This window comes from Xiphophorus couchianus, chromosome 21 (genome assembly GCF_001444195.1).
Source record: "Xiphophorus couchianus chromosome 21, X_couchianus-1.0, whole genome shotgun sequence".
Classification (NCBI taxonomy): domain Eukaryota; kingdom Metazoa; phylum Chordata; class Actinopteri; order Cyprinodontiformes; family Poeciliidae; genus Xiphophorus; species Xiphophorus couchianus.
Window position 1 is genome coordinate 8,567,492 of NC_040248.1, and position 18,790 is coordinate 8,586,281.

The 18,790-nt window shown below is 36.7% G+C and overlaps 2 protein-coding genes across 3 annotated transcripts in view; one reads left to right on the top strand and one right to left on the bottom strand.

Moving 5' to 3' along the window:
• The first annotated feature begins 95 nt into the window (after nucleotides 1–95).
• On the top strand, nucleotides 96–5,091 carry gimap4 (GTPase IMAP family member 4). Of its 2 annotated transcripts, XM_028005374.1 has the most exons (3): nucleotides 96–251; nucleotides 2,298–3,077; nucleotides 4,334–5,091. In XM_028005374.1, the coding sequence occupies exons 1-3, from the start codon at nucleotides 221–223 to the stop codon at nucleotides 4,336–4,338; spliced, it is 816 nt and encodes a 271-aa protein (XP_027861175.1). In that variant the 5' UTR covers nucleotides 96–220; the 3' UTR covers nucleotides 4,339–5,091. The 2 variants fall into 2 exon arrangements, with proteins under 2 accessions (XP_027861175.1, XP_027861174.1); XM_028005373.1 differs by lacking the exon at nucleotides 4,334–5,091 and having other exon boundaries at nucleotides 2,298–3,085.
• A 2,642-nt stretch (nucleotides 5,092–7,733) lies between these two features.
• plxdc2b (plexin domain containing 2b) overlaps nucleotides 7,734–18,790 on the bottom strand; it is an 89,695-nt gene continuing 78,638 nt past the window's right edge. The window contains exons 12-15 of the mRNA XM_028005007.1: nucleotides 14,945–14,983; nucleotides 12,977–13,143; nucleotides 12,335–12,455; nucleotides 7,734–12,270 (exon numbers count right to left, since the gene is read on the bottom strand). Of these exons, the coding sequence (XP_027860808.1) occupies nucleotides 12,336–12,455; nucleotides 12,977–13,143; nucleotides 14,945–14,983 (326 nt within the window). The 3' untranslated portion in view covers nucleotides 7,734–12,270; nucleotide 12,335. The remainder of the gene's footprint in view (nucleotides 12,271–12,334; nucleotides 12,456–12,976; nucleotides 13,144–14,944; nucleotides 14,984–18,790) is intronic.

The following is an 18,790-nucleotide window of genomic DNA, read 5'->3' on the forward strand; positions in this document are numbered from 1 at the left end:
ACGTTTAAGGAGTTTTTTGTGTGTGTGTGTGTTGTTTTTTTTATACTTCCGGTCTCCTTTTTCTCTGCTTTTACTCTGAAAGGATTGACCGGAAGTAGCGCTGACGTTACGCTTTTTCCGGTAACTTGAGTCATCATCAGGAGGAAGTTCTTCGAAGAACGAAGCGCCCGAAGTGAATTGACCCCCTCAAAGAAGACTTTATCCCGGGATAAAACTGACCATGGCCGACAATACACCGAAAGAGACAGCAGGTGAGGCAAAGCGGCCTCCATCCGGTTAATTTAAGAACTTTTAAAATAAGTATTTATCGCCACCGCTGCTGACAAAATTAGCATTAAAGTTAGCAGACAGTTTTAAACTAAAGAAACGAACAAAACTTGGAAACTTCTTCCTATTTCCTGTTGTTATAAACATCGGATACTTTGTTTCGAGTTTATATTTCAACCTTAGAACTACATACCGCTGCTTAGCTTGTGTCAATGAATAATTAACTTCTTTGACGTTATAAAGTGGTTCATTAGGCAAACATTTCAACAACAAACTCATATTTAGAAAGCAAAATATATGCAATTTATCGAAGATTTTAGACAATATATTGAATCATTTCATATTTAAATATTTATATAGTTTTTCGTATAGATGACCATTATAGTATTAAGTTCTTTCTTGGTAATACAACCTTGTAAAACAAATTACTAAGGGTCTTAATTTAAAACTCCTACAGCAAGTCTTCATGGATTAAAACATTCTGAAATAAGAGGTTTCAGATATATTATCAGGAAATTGGGTCTTTAAAGAGTCTAACTTTTAGTGGACAGGAAATAGGAGTAGCCTAATGGGGATTTCCCTATTGTGAAAAATGCCCTTAAATAAAGTCTCAACAACTTATACGGTGGGTTCTTTTCTCTTTAAACTAAAGACCAAAGTAATGATAGAAGCAATAAGAAAATAAAAACTAATTACATTTTAAAGATAATGAATTATATCTGTATTATTTGCTTGTGTTATTGCAAAGTATCCTGACTGATACATGTTGGTCTCTGGATGTTATTTGTTTGGTTTTCTCATATTTGTTTACAGAATAGTTTGTTGTGAACTTTTACCCAATGTATTACCAGAATAAATACCAGCATTGTGACTACAGAGTTCCTATGAAGTCTTTAAATGTATGAAAAAGCAAAAGCAAGGCTTGCTTTTTAGATTTGTACAGATTTGTCTGTAAACATTCATAATAAAGAAAAGTGGGAATTTACTTTAACTATAGATCACCAGATTGGTGCATCTTTAGATACAGGAGATTGGAAAAACACTTTCACTTTAAGATGTGATCTTTTGCTGACGTAAAACCCAATTACTGTGTGATACAAGTCAACTTGCACTAAACTTAAAATCATTGGGTTCTTTTGAGAATATGTGAATTTCATGAGGTAACAATCCCAAAACAGACAATTGCTAATAATTTCTAAATAAACCTATTTTCATATTTATTGTCAGAGTTACAGAACAAATACCATCCACATTTACACTTGTAGTTGTGTTATGTAAAGAGCCTTAATGCATCTTTCCATATTGAATGATTTCAGAAAAAAATATGAAACTATTTTTGCTGAATTTTCTGAAAGTGATATTGATTATATGCTAAAGTCATTTTGATTTTCTTTGTAAAAGTTAATGTCCATCAGTTAATGGACATTCAGTTATTTCATTAAATATCAGTTATTTCATTATTTTTGATCACAATTTCACTTCTCAAGGAGGATTGTGTCTAGGATCTTTTATTTAGAAATCATGAAACATATTTAGAAAGTTTGCCTGCCCTTTCCAAGCTGGATCTTTTTAATTGAAATATTTGTAGTAAACTGAAAAATGCTAAGCTAGGGCAACTACCAGAGAACATGACCTAATTATACAGTTAATATTAGCTTTGTATTCCTAATGCAAGTTATTCTAAATTTAGCTGGTGTTTAATGTAATATAACTATAATAACAACTGTAATATTATGACAGAAGCAGTAGGAATACATTAATTGTTATTTTTAAAATCATGATCTATATATTTTTACTGATATTTTATGTTTTTGTTTTAGAATTTTGTGTAAATGCTAAACCATAATGTTTTTATATGACATATGAGGATTTTTTTTTACACCTATCTACCTTAATAGTGATAATAGTACACTGCACATGTTTGAATGAACTAGAAACCAATTGTTTAAATATGACTACTTATTAAAGGTCTTCCTTGGTTATTAGATAATACCTGCTCACACTAACTTGTGTAACCTCTGTGGTTGCAGCCAAAGATTCTTCTGGGCCAGAGAAAGAGACCCAAGAGACAGCAGCTCCAGAGGTTCCAGAAGCTCCAGCTCAGGACACGGCATTTCTGCCTGAAATCCGCCTGGTGGTGTTAGGATGGAGGTGGCCGGGGAAGAGCCTGACAGCCAACACCATCCTAGGCAGAGAGGAGTTCCACCTGGAGCGAGCGGCTGAGTTCTGCGTCACCAGGGACACGGAGGTAGATGGCCGCCAGGTAGTAGTGGTGGACACTCCTGGCTGGTTCTCTGCGCAGGATACCCCATCCTCCTATAAACAGGAGCTGGTCAGGGGCGCCTCTCTTTGCCCTCCGGGTCCTCACGCTTTCCTGCTGATCATCCCCGTGGGCATGTTCACGGAGGTCGATCGCGCACGCATCGAGGAGAATGTGAGCCTCTTTGGGGAGCACGTGTGGAATCACACGATCGTGGTGTTCACTTGGGCGGAGGTGTTGAAGAAGATCACCCTGGAGAGATACATTCACAGGGAGGGCAAAGATCTGCAGTGGGTGTTGAGGAAGTGTAAGAAGAGGTTCATACTTATTAACAACAGCATCTTCGGGGAGAATCCCCAGGTGGGGAAGCTAATGAAGAAGGTTGAGAAGATGGTGGTAGAGGAAGGGGGCCACTACAGTTTAGAGGTGAAAGAGAAACCTTTGGATGTGAACCAGAATCCAGCCAGGCCGGCGCAGGAGCTGGGAGCCCGACCCAAACAGAACTCTGGACTGAACCTCTCGAAGACCTCGGAGGCAGAGCAGACCTGCAGTGAGTAGTGATTTCACGTTATTTCATTAGGTTACACAGAATCAGTCTGTAATACAGGCTAAGATGTTAGATTTAATAATTTTGTTTTTATGGTGCCGCTCCCAACTGCTTGTTTGTACAACAAATGGATCCACAGAAAACTAAAGGTCCTCCAATGTTCCACTCTGTGATTATTTTTCCCTTTACTTTTTTTTATAGCTATCTAGTTTTACTGTTTTGCTTAAAATTGTCATGTGACCAAAAGAGGGTGAGGAAGACTGATGAGTCACAGCTCTCTCTCTCTGGGAGTGGATCATGTTAAACACGACTTTCATGCCACACCGAATACAATCAGCTTCTCTATACAGAGTTCACTGTTTTTCTGCTGTTAACTCACATTTCCCCAGGTTCTTGTACAATCACAGTTTTGTGTTTGGGTCAAAAATAGTGTTGGGACTCCAGTAAAGAATCTAATTCAATTAATTTGTAATTAATCTCATTTTAATCAAAAACCACATATAGGCAGAATAAGAAATATTTTCTATTTAAAAAGACCCTTTGTTTTTAATTTGTAATTTTGGTTATTCAACCATCATGTTTCAGGAACCCCTGAACATTCCTGGAACTTTAAAAAAATACTTCTTTAGATATGTGAACTATGGTAGCTGAACATCTGTGCTGCTGTGTTTCATTGAGATGGTGCTGCTGTACTGTCTCAATGTAGGCTTGAATAACTTTCTTTTTGCACAACTTGCAAACAACAAGTCTTTTCCAGCATCATACTGGATCGCTTTTTAAAAATGAACCCCCAGTGGGCCAAGAGAAGCGGCTTTTGTCATCCATTATTGTTGTTTGTGGATGCCGCTTGTGCATCTGATGTACGGATGTGCCAGAAACACAATGCAAAGGTTCTAGGTTAAAATGAACAAAAAACAATGAATTGTGTTACAGTTTTTAACATTTAAAACATATGTATTTAATTATTAAAAATGTCTCATTACAGAGTAAAACAACTTTCTTTTTGATGCTGAATTTTAAGCTGAACGTAGCAACCAAATGCCAATTTGGATGCAGATTACAATTATCCGTTTTTGTTTTATTTTGGGGAGAACAGATAAAATTAAAAAAAAACAAAAAAAAACAATAATGTGGTGAACACGTTTAACTTTATTGTGGATTTTCTGTACAAAGCTCATATAATGACAGCGGTTTATAAGAATGCATATAGACATCAAGATAAGTGAAGTTTAACTCTCTTTTTCTCTGTTTGGTTCTAGATTAACGAGACCCTGCATGTTGATGGAATCGACTTCTGACCGAGACACATAGAAAAAGGCATAACTGTAAAACAAAATGTTACTGAATGTAGAGAAACGTATGAATATACCATATTTAAAGTAATACTGAGGCATGTTCTTGAGGCCTTTTTAGCAAACGCGTTGTCCAAAGATGATTGTTTTTTTATCCTGGTATTTTGTTTGGATTAATTATAGTGTATGTTTTCAGTAGAGGGAGTTGGGTGTTTTACTATTAAACAAAGAAGCACAGGCTGTTACACACAGAAAGTGGCCGTCGTTATCTTCAAACTGCGCACTCCTTAAAATGGCCGACACTGACAACAGGATTGCACTACTAAACTGTCACCATTATTTACTGTTGATGAGCAGATCGATTTCTTTCAGAAAATTCCTTTCTTTTGTGACCAAAATGTGAATAGTTTAGTTTTGCTGCAATGTTTCCTCCACTTGTCTGTGTGCAACTGTAAAGCACTAAAGCATTTATTGACTTTTCCCTGCAAAATGCTGCCCTAAAGCACTTCTTGTTTACTTTAAACAGATGTTTATAGTAAATTATGAGAGAGGCGGTAGTCTTTTTGGGGAAAGTGTGACCTACTTGTACGTTTTGTTTTTTTTACCTTCTGAAATCCCAGTTGTCACGTTATTATGTTAACATTTCCTGTTACTTTGTGCATGTTCTTTTTCTATTGTAAATGAATTATCTTTTACTTTCTGACAAAATAAATGATTGCAAGGCATTTGTGGGTGTGGTGTGTGATGTTTTTCTTTTTTTATTCTCAAGCAAATATATTTATTATCAGTTAATGTACATTTTCATCCTTTCAATCATCCATCCATCCATTAATTTGACAATCCATTTTTTGATCCCATTGTTCATCCATCATTCTATTTGTCTCTCCAACATCTTTTGTCCCTCCACTTATGCCTGACCATCTAATATTCTGTTCTCCCATTTATTTATGTCCATCCATCCATTCATCAGTCTCTTTCCATACATCTGACCTCTGTTCATCCTATCCATACATCCATTTGTTTGTCTGTCCATCCTGATATCCATTCGCCATCCTTTTGTCTATCCAAAAATCTGTCTGGCATCCATTCCTCTTCGTCCAACAATCCATCCACTCACTCCACACTCGGTGATTTGTGCAGAGCTTACACTTAAAGCCAGACTTCTGTAGAAATATTTGCAGTAAACTTGTAGAAAACTGCTGCAATTATACTTAAAAAAAGGTTTGAGAACTCTAAACATTTATGTGTAGAAAACTGGAAGATTGACATGCAGCTGACTTCAGTTCTGCAGTCTATCTCAGGCTTAGTCCCTGTGGCACTGATTCCATTCAGTTTGCTCTAAATGGGATCTTAAAGAATAACATCTTTCTCCTCCATCTGTGGTTAAATGTCAATAAATTGTTGCCCTTGGGAAGTCGGGGCAATCTGGACTCCTTTTTTTCTACATATAGTAATCTGCCAGATGGTGAACTAACAGTGTTTTTGTTTTACAAGCAGTTTATTGCAGCAAATATCTGTGTCCTGTTAGTCTGTTTCTGGGGGAGCAGCTGGTTTGCATCTGTTAGCTGCCTTTTACAAAGAAACTGAGCTCAGCATTTGTTTGGGCCATTGACAAACAAATCTGTGAACATACACCTGAGATGGGAAACAGATCTGTGAGGAGTGGTTGCTGATGTTATTTGAGGTGCTGGAAGTTGGACGTTATCTGAACAGTAACAATAACCAACAATGCAACAGGAGTGTGGTTGTAAATGGTTTTCAGGCACCTAATGTAGCTTGTTTCTATGTTGGTGTATTTCATGAAGACGACATTTGTTATTTTCATCCTTTTCTAGATCAGCATGCAAAATCTGGCTATTTCTCAGACATGGACAAAGAAGACAATAGTTATTTTCCTTGAGTTTCCAGGCCATGTTTGTGTACTTGAAAGTATTTTATCAACCAACATTGTTTAGACTACTTTAAAATGGCTTTGTCTTTAAGAAGAGTGCTGGCCTTCAGTTTCTGGTCACTATGAGCTGCTGCAAATCTCAAACTTATTCCTTGAATTTACCAAAAAAAAAAAAAAAATGGAGATATGTTCTTTATGATTTTCTAATTTATCAAGCAATGTAAAAATATCTTGGTAAGAAGCAATGATATACCACCAGGTCCAAATGGATGTTGTACTTCATGTCAGACAGATAATTACCTTAGAATGATAAATAATGACTTCCTTAGCAGAGCTGATTTTAAATCCATTAAAATTTTGTTAAACTTTATAAATAAAATAAAGGTAAAGGGTTATTGATACTTTTAAAAGATATTGTACAGTCCAGTTTTTCCTTCATGCCAAATTTAAATGGTGCAGCATTGCGCATTCAAGCCTAAAAAAAAAAAAACAAATTCAAAAGTAATCCAAGTTTTAATTAAAAGTGCAGACTAAAGTTTGTATTTTATTCCGGTTCCTATGTTCACATTGACAGTCCTCTTGAAATCTACGTTATTGTCTTTACATCCAGGAAAAATAATTTAAACATGTCTGTGTGTGTTTTGTTGTAAAAAGAAATGTGTGGGGGAGGGGGAAAGAAATTGTTTTAAGCCTAAATATCATGGGCATTCTGTCATTTGACCACTAGATGGGGCTAAAACACCAGATCACAGAGATGACATTTCATTATAGTATTTGACTTGGGATGACTCCATCTTGTCTACAGCATTGTTCAAACTGACAAAAATGCAAAAACACAGTTGTTTTTTTAGCAACTTTGTTTATTTCAAATGTAATCAAAACAACAGTAGTTACAGAAATTACAGACAGCTGATACTGAATGATTTTGTGTACTATGTATTTTTATAATGCAAAGAAACAGGAACACAGAAAAAATATATAAACTTTTCTTTTTGTGAATATTTGTCATATGTCAACATTTAATCCAACACATGAGGAAGTAACACACAGCATCAGTATCATATCTCAGCTCCACTCAGTTCATGTGTCAGACATAATGTTTATAACGATGGAAGTAAAAGCCATTTATCAAGTAAAGTAACAAGAAACCAAACAAGCTTCAGTTTCTGCAAGACCAAGTGTTGTAGTCTCTGTAAAAGTCTGTTTACACACGCAGTCTCAATCACTGTCTCCAACTCCCCTTTGACTGTTTCTATAAAACACTTGCAGTTTCAGGAAAAATAATAAAACAGGAACTTGCAAGCACTTGTATGGAGCTGTTTCTCCAGAGGAACTCTTGTAATAGTATTAAAACACACCTGAAGGCATGGAGAACCAGCTACACTTACCTAAACCTCCAGCGTTCTCCTTTACATTAACACTATGGCCACAACCCATAATCCATATGGGTTATGGGTTGTGGTTTTATTAGTGATCAATATCATATTACTATGTGCACAAGTTTAAACAGTCACCATTTTCCAGTTTTGGTGTTCATACAGAATTTCTATGCATGACTTTGATTGTAAAGAAGATGAAAGGAAAAAAAATTAAACTGTTAGCTTTGATGCTAAGCCTTCTCCCTTAGTTGCTCTTGCGCTTAAAAATAGTGACTTCTGTAGATGCATTTGGCAATTTTATGAATTGGTAGTTGAAAACATGAATGGATGTTTTTGAACTTCCTGTGGGGCACAGTTTCTTTATTTTCACGGAAATGTCAGTCCTATAAAAGTATGGCTGAATATGGAGGCTCTAAAGGAGACAGAAGCAACTCCAAAAAATATTTTGTCTTGTTGTAAGTTCTGGTCATTATGAACTGGGGTCTACCCCATGTTGCAGGACTAAGAGCAATGTTATTCTGTCATTTAGTTTGTTTTTACAAAACTTAAGGTAAATTGATATGTTAGTGGAGGTAACACAATTTTAAAACAGTTAACCCCCAGTTATTAAACAGTGTTTGCAGCTGCACTGATAGTATTTTTTATTTGTCTCAAGGTTAACTCACTTTGAGAGTCTTAAGAAATTTGAAGAATGCCCTTTGGTGGATTTAACACACATTTTGTGAGTCTTACTTAAATATACATTGTAAGAACAGATTGTACACCTTCAGTTGCAGGTATTTTCATAAGAAGCTACAAATCTTCTAAGCAGAAGAGGTTTGAAAAGGATAGGGGGATGCTCTTCTTGGAGCATTGGCTACTGGCAAGTGCCAATGTGGGTTGTTTAATAGAAAATAACGGGCAAATTTTCTGATACACATCGTTGACGTGTGGGAATGACACCTTACAGTTGAAGGCATCAACTTAGACATGGGTCACGATGACTTCCAAGCAGACTGCATCAATGACTTTTTGAAGATAGCAGCATATAAATATTTGTAAATAGCAGATACCAGATTTGTTTGAAAGAATGTATTCAAAGCATTTTTGAGCCTGAATATTTTATTGTACGTCAAAAAACAATGAAAAGTAAAATGTTTTACTCAAAAAAACTTGCCAAATTCTCAATTGTTAAAATTCCAAATACATCTATAATTGTTTAGATAAACAATATCCTGTGTTCTGCAAAATTAAGCCATTCAGAACAAATGTATTTTTTTGTTGTTGTTTTTTTTTGTGGCATTTAAATGTGGCCAATGCAATTTTCAATCAAAAAACAATTTTCTTAAAACAGTATTATATTAATTTAGGAAAATAAATATTTTTGTAAGTCAAAATAACATTATTTTACACATTATTGTGTCATTTTGGTAGAGGTTTTGATGAAATTTCTGAGATTAATTTAAGAATTACTAGCAAAAGCCTGAGCTAAAAGGTTTGCATGCTAACATCTATAGTCATAGCCAATTTTGTCTATAGAATCTCTATAAAATCTCAGAAACAGAAAAAGTATTCATTTAATTCAAATCATAAAGGCATACAGCATTTGATACTAACAAATTAGTTGTTCTTTCTGTGTTAATGTCAAAGAACAGCTAGCATTAGCCTAAACAAAAACTTTGTTAACTTCCATAACTACTGCTAATTTTGTCTTTGTTCTATTTTTAAAATTCTTTTTAAATATCTCAATGTTAACTTACTTGAAATCAGAAAGTTGGTTAGAATTGGATACAAAAAGACAGAATTTATACTTTTGCGTCTTATCCAGGAAGCTTCTATTATCAGCCTAAACTAAAAACGTTACTGGCTGGGTTTTGTAGTTATTGTTAATTTTGCCCTTATAATGTTTTAAAGTTTCTTTGTATTTGGACATTTTTACATGTCTTTAGAGTTATTAATAATTTAAGGATATATTACCCAGGAGAAGGATTTAGCATGTTTTACAATTTTTGCAAAGAATACTTTGTACACAGTTTTAAATAACAGAAAATGGCTTCTGACTATCGTAACAGTACTTTATCAAAGCTACCGCTAATGGCAGCTGAGTTCTGAGGTGAGGAGGCTGTGAGGGAAAATGGTTTCCACTCTCATGCTAATTAGTCTTTGGTTTCAATGTGATGGCAACGTGGTGTCAACAGAAAAAAACATCAAAACAAATGGAAAGTTTATGCACTTTCTGTGTCCTGAACATTGATGATGGAACATTGCACTTTTTTGTTTTGCAAATTAGAATTTCAGTATATTGATCTCGAGTGTCTGTCTCAACATTAAGTCCACATTCATTGGTGTAATCAGCAAAAAATAATGTTTAGATTGCGTATTGATCTGTGACAGCAAGAAAAACACAACAGTGTTCACATTTAAGTAAAAAAGTAGAGGAAAAAAGGCCACTCATAAAAAATAAAAAAAATGTCTCTCAGTACCATCACTGCTATATAAATGTTTGCCACGAGTTACCTGAATCTGCAAATGTTTTGGTTTGGTATATACATTATTATGTTCACAAGGATAAACTGTTAAAGTCATACAGAACTGGTTATTTCCTGTTGTGAAACTAGAAAAGGAAACAGTCCTTTAAATTCAATAAATCTCCAATCAGTGACATTTGTTTTCAGAAATAGTTACGGCCAGCTGTTTACATACATTCATCACATTAATTATTATAATTATTTTTAATTATTATTTAAAATTTAAAAACAATTTTCTAAACATAATTTGACTGGAAGTTAGTATGGATTTTCTCATTCCACACAGTCAAAATTATACATACAGGCTCAAACATGTGCTTGCATTCACCTAAATTGTTAAACATGTAATGCTGAAGGTGCCACTACTTCCTCATTGGTGATCGTGATCGATGGTAGCTGGTAGTTCTTTTTTTCCTAGTATAAAAAGGATTTGGTGTCACACATTCGATTGACCAATACTCAGAACATTGGAAAAGTACAAGGAACTTACTGAATATCTACAAGAGGAAATGAATATTTACACAAACTGGGGTGTTTCAGATTTTAGGATCATCCATTTCAAACAAGTATTATTTGACTGTGTCAAATGAAGGCTTATCATTCACTTCCAATCAGAAGTTAGACTTTTAACAGTTAAATGTCATCTCAATTAGGAGTTTAAATGAACAATAATCCCATATATAACCTGAGATTTTGGAGTAAATAAAGCAGGTTAATTTAAGATAACCTGAACCCTCGGGATTAAGAATTTGTGGTGTATTTTGCACCTATGACGAGTGGCTAAACATGAAGCCAGTGTCATACCACAATGTTGGCGAGAGCTACAAAAAGCCTGTGATCAAGGTACAACTTGCCATGGAATATTTAATCAAAGGTTAGTGAGGAAGATTGTGCATAATTTTGACTGTGAGGATTCGAGAAAATCTACAATAAATTAAATTAGGCAACGACTTAACTATGTAGATTTTTTGGGAGAACCAAAAGGAATCATTCAAACTGAAGTAGTTGCTTAATCCTACTAACAGAGAGTGGCTAACCAAATATTACTGTGGATCAAAGAAAATCTACAAAAGATTAAAATTTCTATGCCAAATTGTTGTTTTTAAAAATAAATGGAGTTGTATGTACAATCTGAAAAAAGGTAAGAAGTAATTTAAAATGTGTGCCATTCATTATCATGATGACTGTATGTAAAGACCTGACTGCACATCCTGTGCACCTCTAAATGTAAGAGTCACTTGTACAGAGCCAGCTCAAGCATAAAACTCCATAAAGTAAGCAGATATCCCATCAGTGCTGTTAACTACTCCTCTGTATTCACACACACAAATCACTGACACTTCAGAAAATATATTCACACTCACAAGCACCTGTCTTGTAATCTGCAAGATCTAAAAATGTGCATGAAAATTAATGGAAAAAAAACAACAAAAAACGGTGCAAATTCTAGTCAGGGACAAAAGGGCACAGCCTTAATGAATATACAAACACAAAAGAAATGCTCCCATCACCCATGAAAACGAAAAACACTAAGTCTCCCCAGCTGATCATCATAAACTAACCCATAAAAAAGAAGCTGAATGTTCAGAGCTCTGATTGATCTCAATGACTGTTCAGCTCACGTCATGCTGCACAGCAGAGCAGGCTGTGGAAAAGTCAATTACATCTGCTGTGGTATAGAAAAGCAATACCAACAGAGAAATGTGCCAACCCTATCATACTGATAATTGCAAAAAAAAGGAATAAAAAGGAATACTAGTATAAACCAGATGGATATACAAAGGCTTATAACACCACTGACAATCAAGTGGAAGTCTCTGTTCACTTACTCTGTATTGGTTCTGAAAATATATATTGTATAGGTCACCCTGCTTCCTGCTTGGACAAAAACAACCAGTCAGTCCAGTCCCTTCCTGGCAGCATGACAGCAGCCAGAAATCCTTATCAATGCCAGCTGAATTGACGATGTCTCAGTGCTGTCCCATTCCCCCGTGTCCCCGGTAAGTCTGTTCCTCACCGACAGGAGCTGTTCAGTGGGTTTCCTCTAGCTCTAAAGGGCCAAATTCAGAGTTTTACCAAAGCTCCTAAACCGATAGGTCGATCCTGGAGGTTCTGGGTGAGAGGTTCCTGGTGAAGCAGAAAGGGTTGAGAGGGAGGCACCAGGTGGGGATGAGAATGTCTCACCTCCTACCTCAGCACTGCTCTGACTCGATGAAGCCCTCCTTCTCATGGCCCACTGGCTCCACCTCAGCGTACGCGGGATGACCCGAACCCCGGCGAAATTTCATGGCCGGCCACCTGCTTGGGCGTCTCTGCGGTTGGGTGGAGAGGACACACGTCAAGATGAAAGATAAAACTACAATGTTGAAGGTTGCTGTCAAAAAGCATTTACTCTCATACACATTTCCTTCTGTATTTGTCACATGTAAGTGTTTCAGATTATTTAAAATATTTGAATGAGACAAAAATAACTTGAGGAAATACAAAAAGAAATTTATAATAGTGATTTCATTTATAGGTAATGCCTGTAGTATTGCTGAATTTTCTTTGTAAGAGCAAAGAAAATTTGTAAGAGCACTTTAGTTATGCATTATTGGTATTTGTGCATATTGATGAGTCAGTAGAATAAAACAGATCTTCTTGCCACAGACAAATATCCCTAGTGTTACACCAGCAGGTCTGATGCTGGAGAAAAAACCAGACCTCAGCTGTGATTAGTTTGTCTGAAAAATGTCTTGTTTATTTCTCAGACAGAAACGACTAAGAAATAATGAGCAGACGGTAAAAACTCAACCCAGAGTTTTTATCCTGATGTTTCTGCTATACTACTCACCTCGATGAGGAAGAGGCTGGCAGCAGAGGTTGGGTGATGGTACATGTAGACCGTGATCAGAACACCGGCAATCATGATGAGCATCACCAGCAGGATGCCCAAGATCAGACCTGTGTGCAGAGGATGCGTGCCTGGCACCCTATTGACGGCGCTGTCAGCAGGCATTACTGAAAAGAAAACCCACTTGTCTTAATCTTAAAAGGCTACATTTTTAAAAATTATTTTATTTAAAGATGTTTTCAAATTTTATTGCAGTTCTTTTAGTAACCAGGAGGGGGCAATCACCATTTATCAACTGAAATGGTTTCAATATTCCCTGAAGTTCATATATTTACCATATTGAAAACAGAGACGGCACTTTAGATGAGTTTATTCAGGCATTTCATGTGTGAAAGAGCAATTTAAACCGTATCCTACATTTTTATTGCTTTATATTTGCTGTCCTTCTGCAGACTTTGAAAAGTCTGCTTTAAACTTAAAAGATCCTTTTCTCTTCCTGCAAGCTTTTGGTGAAGTGACAGGTGTGTGGATCACTTAAGATTCATGCTTGCCATTAGACTCAGCAGAGGTTGTGATAGTGCTTTTGAAAGATGTGAAGAGCTTCCTGTAAACCTCTACCAATCTCTTTTTATCGTTTTGGGCTCAGTTTCAGGAGAACAAAACAGCATCTCCTGCAATTTCTTTCCAATTTTCAGCCAAAATAAAACATTCAGGGACAAGAATAAGCTCAGTTCTCATTTACTTGCAGTGAAACAGAGAAAGGAAGCTATAATGTATGTATTCAGCAGATGTACACCAGGTTCAGGTCACATCCATTTTATTTCCTCTGTGTGCCCCCTGACAACCTCTCCCCAGGCTTCTCTCTGTCTTTAATTAGCAGCTGTAGGCAGAGCTTGTCAGCCCACCAAGCTCTCCCCTGGCTCTCTGCCTCATTCACTTCCAGCGCACAGAATAACAGGATGGTAATCAAACCTGTCCAACATGTGAGAAAGCTCGCTATAACTGTGTAGGTCAGAGAATCCATTAAGTACAAACAATCATTGAGAAATATTAATAACGTACATGTATTTATAAAAACAGTTTAGCTGGAGAAAAGACACCTGATTACATCCAGTTTTGAAGCTACAGAGAGTTTTTTTTTTTATTTATTTTTTTTTTTAAAAGATTGATTTTAGGTAGTTTCAGTTTCAGTAGGAAGCCAAAATGACAGGTTTCTGGTCTGTCAGGGTCGTGGAGGCTGTGTGACTGGGATTCAGAGATGATCAGAAATGAGTTGGTTGTTAAAATATAGCAAGAGACCGGTTGATGTGGTGGTTTCACACACTATTTGTCATTAAAGAGCATCAGTAACAGAAAATCCCAGCAGTGCTTAACTATTGTTGTGGAGTGGGGCATTCTGTTGCAGGTGGAGACCAGTCCTCTATTATCTTGGTCTTGATTAAGGTGTCTAAGGAAGCACAGCTCTAACAGAGCAGTAAAATGCATCAGACAGATGACCTGGACAGAAACCCAGACAAATCAGTTGTACAGAGGGCTAAACCTGCTCCCACATCTCACCTCACAAGAGATTTAAAGAAACCAACAATGAAAGCTGAACTATCTACAATCTAGTTTTGCTCAGTTACTGAGAAAAGGGTGATTTAGTCTAGCTGTGTTGTTGCTGCACCTAAAATCACCTCAAGATTACTTCCTATGCTTAAGCTGCATCTTCTTCACAGACCCCTATCACCTTGACTAATATTACAACCTCATACAGGGTGATAATAGGTTAAACGCATAGAAAATAAATGCAAAAACATCCTCACAGTGCCTGTGCTCTGCTGATTTGTAGGCATATGGCATTTTAGCACCCAGAAGCGTGATAGAAAGTCATGGACTTGCAATTTCTCTCAAATAGGAAATGAGAATGTGTTTTCAAACAGCACCAATTCTCAGAGTCATTACAATATTCTGTATTTGAAGACTCACCTTGGTTGTCTCTGAGATGCAGTGCAATCTTGGTATCATCTGTGAGGAGACAAAGAACCACAGGAGTCAGACAAAGTAATCAGAATTTCTCTTTGTAGTTTGTTTTTGATGCTTTAACTCTATTAGGACCTCCTTTGAAGGCCCCAAATGAGATGAAGCTTCTTTCATTAGTGAACCATCTTCATTTACTACGCTTATTAAAAATGAATGCCTTGAATATAATGACTAAGCATCAATAATTCAACACATAATATCAGTCTGGGGTTAAATATACGTGTGAAATATGGAAATGTAGCATGACCCACTTCTACTTCAAGGGTAACAGACTGTTACACACCATACCAACCACATTATGCTAATCTGGCACATTTTCCACCAGGTCTATTTGCCTCAACGACTTCATTCAGAGAGAGCTACTGCTTCTAGTTTCAAACAGACAATGAAACCAGATCCTCGTGTCTGAAATTAGTTGTTCAATGAGTTCTGTAAGAGGCAACAATTATTATTTAGTGGAAGATAATCTCACACCATAGAGTGGTGGTATGTGCTGACGGGAAAGAGGATACTGGTCAATCTGGGAAGAAATCCTGTTCAAAGTTTAGTGCTTTAGATCTTTTTAGTACCGCGGACCCCCAACCTTTTTAGTTCGGAGTCCCCAACCTTTTTAGTACCGCGGACTGATCGAGACTTCGCATAATTGCTGCGGACTGGGGGGCTGCGTGCAAGACTTCGGGACGGGGGGAGGAGGTGGGGTGCGCTTTGACATCGATGCTGTTGCTGCTGTTTCTAACTCATTCTGCTGCTTGTGGGCTCAATATTGGCGCACAAGACGTAATCGACAGAATCCAGTTAAAGGATTTTCAAAATAAAAGATCATCCAGACTCAACACATAAAACGAAGTAGTTAATTATTTCTTGCGCGGCCCAGTACCAATTGGTACACGGACCGGTACCGGTCCGCAGCCCGGGGTTTGGGGACCACTGCTTTAGATGCTTCTCTATGACCACCCAGCAGCTTTGAAATAACAGACAAGCACACATTCATTTTCATTATAGCCTCCTAAGGGGTGATAATGTGCTGACTTTTATATAGTCTATTCTAGTCTAAAGAGGAAAAGAAGAAGAGTATCAGGGCTGTTTTTGTATCCTTGTTTCCCACAAGATAAATTATCCACAAAGTTAGATATCCCACCACTGTATTTTCTTTATCCGCTATATTTGGTGCCACCTTATGTCCGGCACTTTTATTGTATGGGTATAAATTAAGATATAGAGCCTGTAAAGGATTTGAGACTATGGAATAAATTGTCCAACTTCCAGCAGGACAATGACCCTAAACATACAACCTGCGCTACATTACAATAGTTGGATAAAAGTATATTCAAGTGTTAGCATGGCCTAGCCAAAGTCCAGACCTAAATTAAATGAAAATCTGTGGCAAGACTCGGAAATTGCTGTTCACAGGAGCTCTCTGTTACCTGAAAAAATATTATTTTGATTTGCAAATTGGTAGTGACCAATCAGTTTTGCACATCAACTGAAATGTACTACAGTATAGGGAACTTGCTACAAATAAAAAGCCACGTTTTTTTGTTTAGTAATTTTTTTTCCACTTTACAGTTATGCACTACTTTTGTTGGTCTAACATAAAAACCAAGAAAAACATACCCATGGTGTTTTTCTGGGTCTAGACTGGGAAACAGACATCTGGATCCCCATTATTACTATCAGTCTTCTTCTGTTGGAAACCTTCAGAATAAGATGTCCTAATTAAAGAAACAAATAAAATAGTTTGTTTTCTCTTTTAACACAAACTCTTTACATCAAGGCAAACACATGAAGTGCTGCAATCAACAGTCTTCCTCCCTCTCGTATTTCTCTTCTTCTTTCTGCCTCTTTTTCTCTTTTCAAACTCTCCCATCCAGCTAGAGGTTGCCTGCATTGGAAAGATCCACAACCTGTTCACTAATCTGACCTCTGACCTGCTGCAGCTGAAGAGACAAGTGATTGTTGAGGGAAAATTGTCTGGTGTATGTGTCAGATAGTCAACCAAAACAAATACACATACCAGAGTGTAACCCCTAGCGACCCCAGATGCACGGTTAGTTCTCTCGCCACACCCTGTTTTGGTCTGAAACTGTTGGACTCCTCATTGTGTTTATCCCCACAGTTGGATTGTTTTCACACAGCAGCCCAGCCATCAGGGCCTATCCTTAAAAATCTCAGACACAGAGGAGGATCAATGGGCCTGTAATGAAGAAAAGGTCAACCTCTTTCTCAGCAAGCGATGGAAGTAAACACCTTTAAAAATAATCTACAGCAAAGATTAAATGCGGGAAACCTTGAAAACATCTGCAACTGAATAATAAAGGAAAACTGGCATTAATAGGACAAAATTAAAGCAGGATTTGTCAGCATGACATTGTTCATGCTCTTTTAATTGTGTTTAACTGAACTAACTGAGCTGCTTTTAACTAAATTAACTGCTTTTCTGCAGGTCACTTGAAAATCAACTCGCAGAATCACAGGTCTGGTGAAAACAATATCTTATTCACACTGGTGATATGTTGGAAGTAGAAGCTGATATTGCTGACATAGAAACTGAGAAAGCATTGAATTAATTCATTATCAGTTGTAATTTTAAACATTGATAAGCGATTGTGTCAAACCTTGAATATGAAGCTGTATTTTATTAATTGGAATGTAACGCATATATATTCCATATTTGACATGTTAAACTGAACAGGTTAAATAACACAACACAGAACAAAGCTATCTGCTATTGGTCTTTTTTGTTATCCATTTTGTTAGACTTTGATCACTGGAGTCATGTAAACGTACGGCTGGATCGCAACATAAATGTTTCACTGAAAACCGGCTTTGTGTAAACGGGGCCCAAAGCATCTTTCATCCCAGTAGAATAACCATACACAAAAAAGTTATGTTTTTTACAGCCCTTCATCAAAATGGAAAAGAAAGAACATGTCATTCAATTAAGGCATAAATTAATCAGAAAATGACTGCAATAAAACAGCCATTTTTAAATAGCTACAATAAAATAGGTCAGACCGATGACTACATTTTTAATACACGAGGTGTGACAAACATGGGTGAGTCAGGATCCAGGTTTATCTGGTCATCATGTACACTGGACAAGATATTAAGGGAGGTAAAAAGAAATCTCCACCAGCTCACTGTTATGCAACTGTAGTCATCTGTTCCCAGGACTGTGCTATGGTGATAAAATATGAATTGTGTTATGCATCTTTACAGGGATGCCTCTAAAGATGGCTCCAAACCTCTACACACTATTGTAGCTCATCAGACTGGAAAGAGTACATGCCTGAAATCGAGGTCCATTAACTCATTGTTGATCCCAGACATCAAGCTGGAGTACATCAATAACATCAATAGAAAAGCATAGGAAGAAAAAAACCTTACATAAAGTAATGTGTGCTTTTAGTTTTGATTATAAAGGGTTTCTATGGCAACGTGGCATCACATAGTGCATGGGCACAACATTCATGCCAACCACATGTGGGGTTATTTTTGATAACTATCTTTAACTAAAATAAGTTAATAAATAATTATGCAAGTAGAAACGAGTTCAAAGTGTAAACAGTAGCTTTAGCCAATGCACAACTGCTGCAATTGGCAAGCCACAGAAATGGAAGTAAACACACTTCAAAGGAGACCTTGACTGTTTTCCTGTTATCAGGAAAAGAACTGTGTCAGCTGCTTTTTACAGAGGATTTTCACTAGATAACCACCACATTATGCATTGGCTTAGTCTCCTGCTGAGGTACAATTATTCTTGCTGAATACATTTTCTTACAGTAGAAAAGG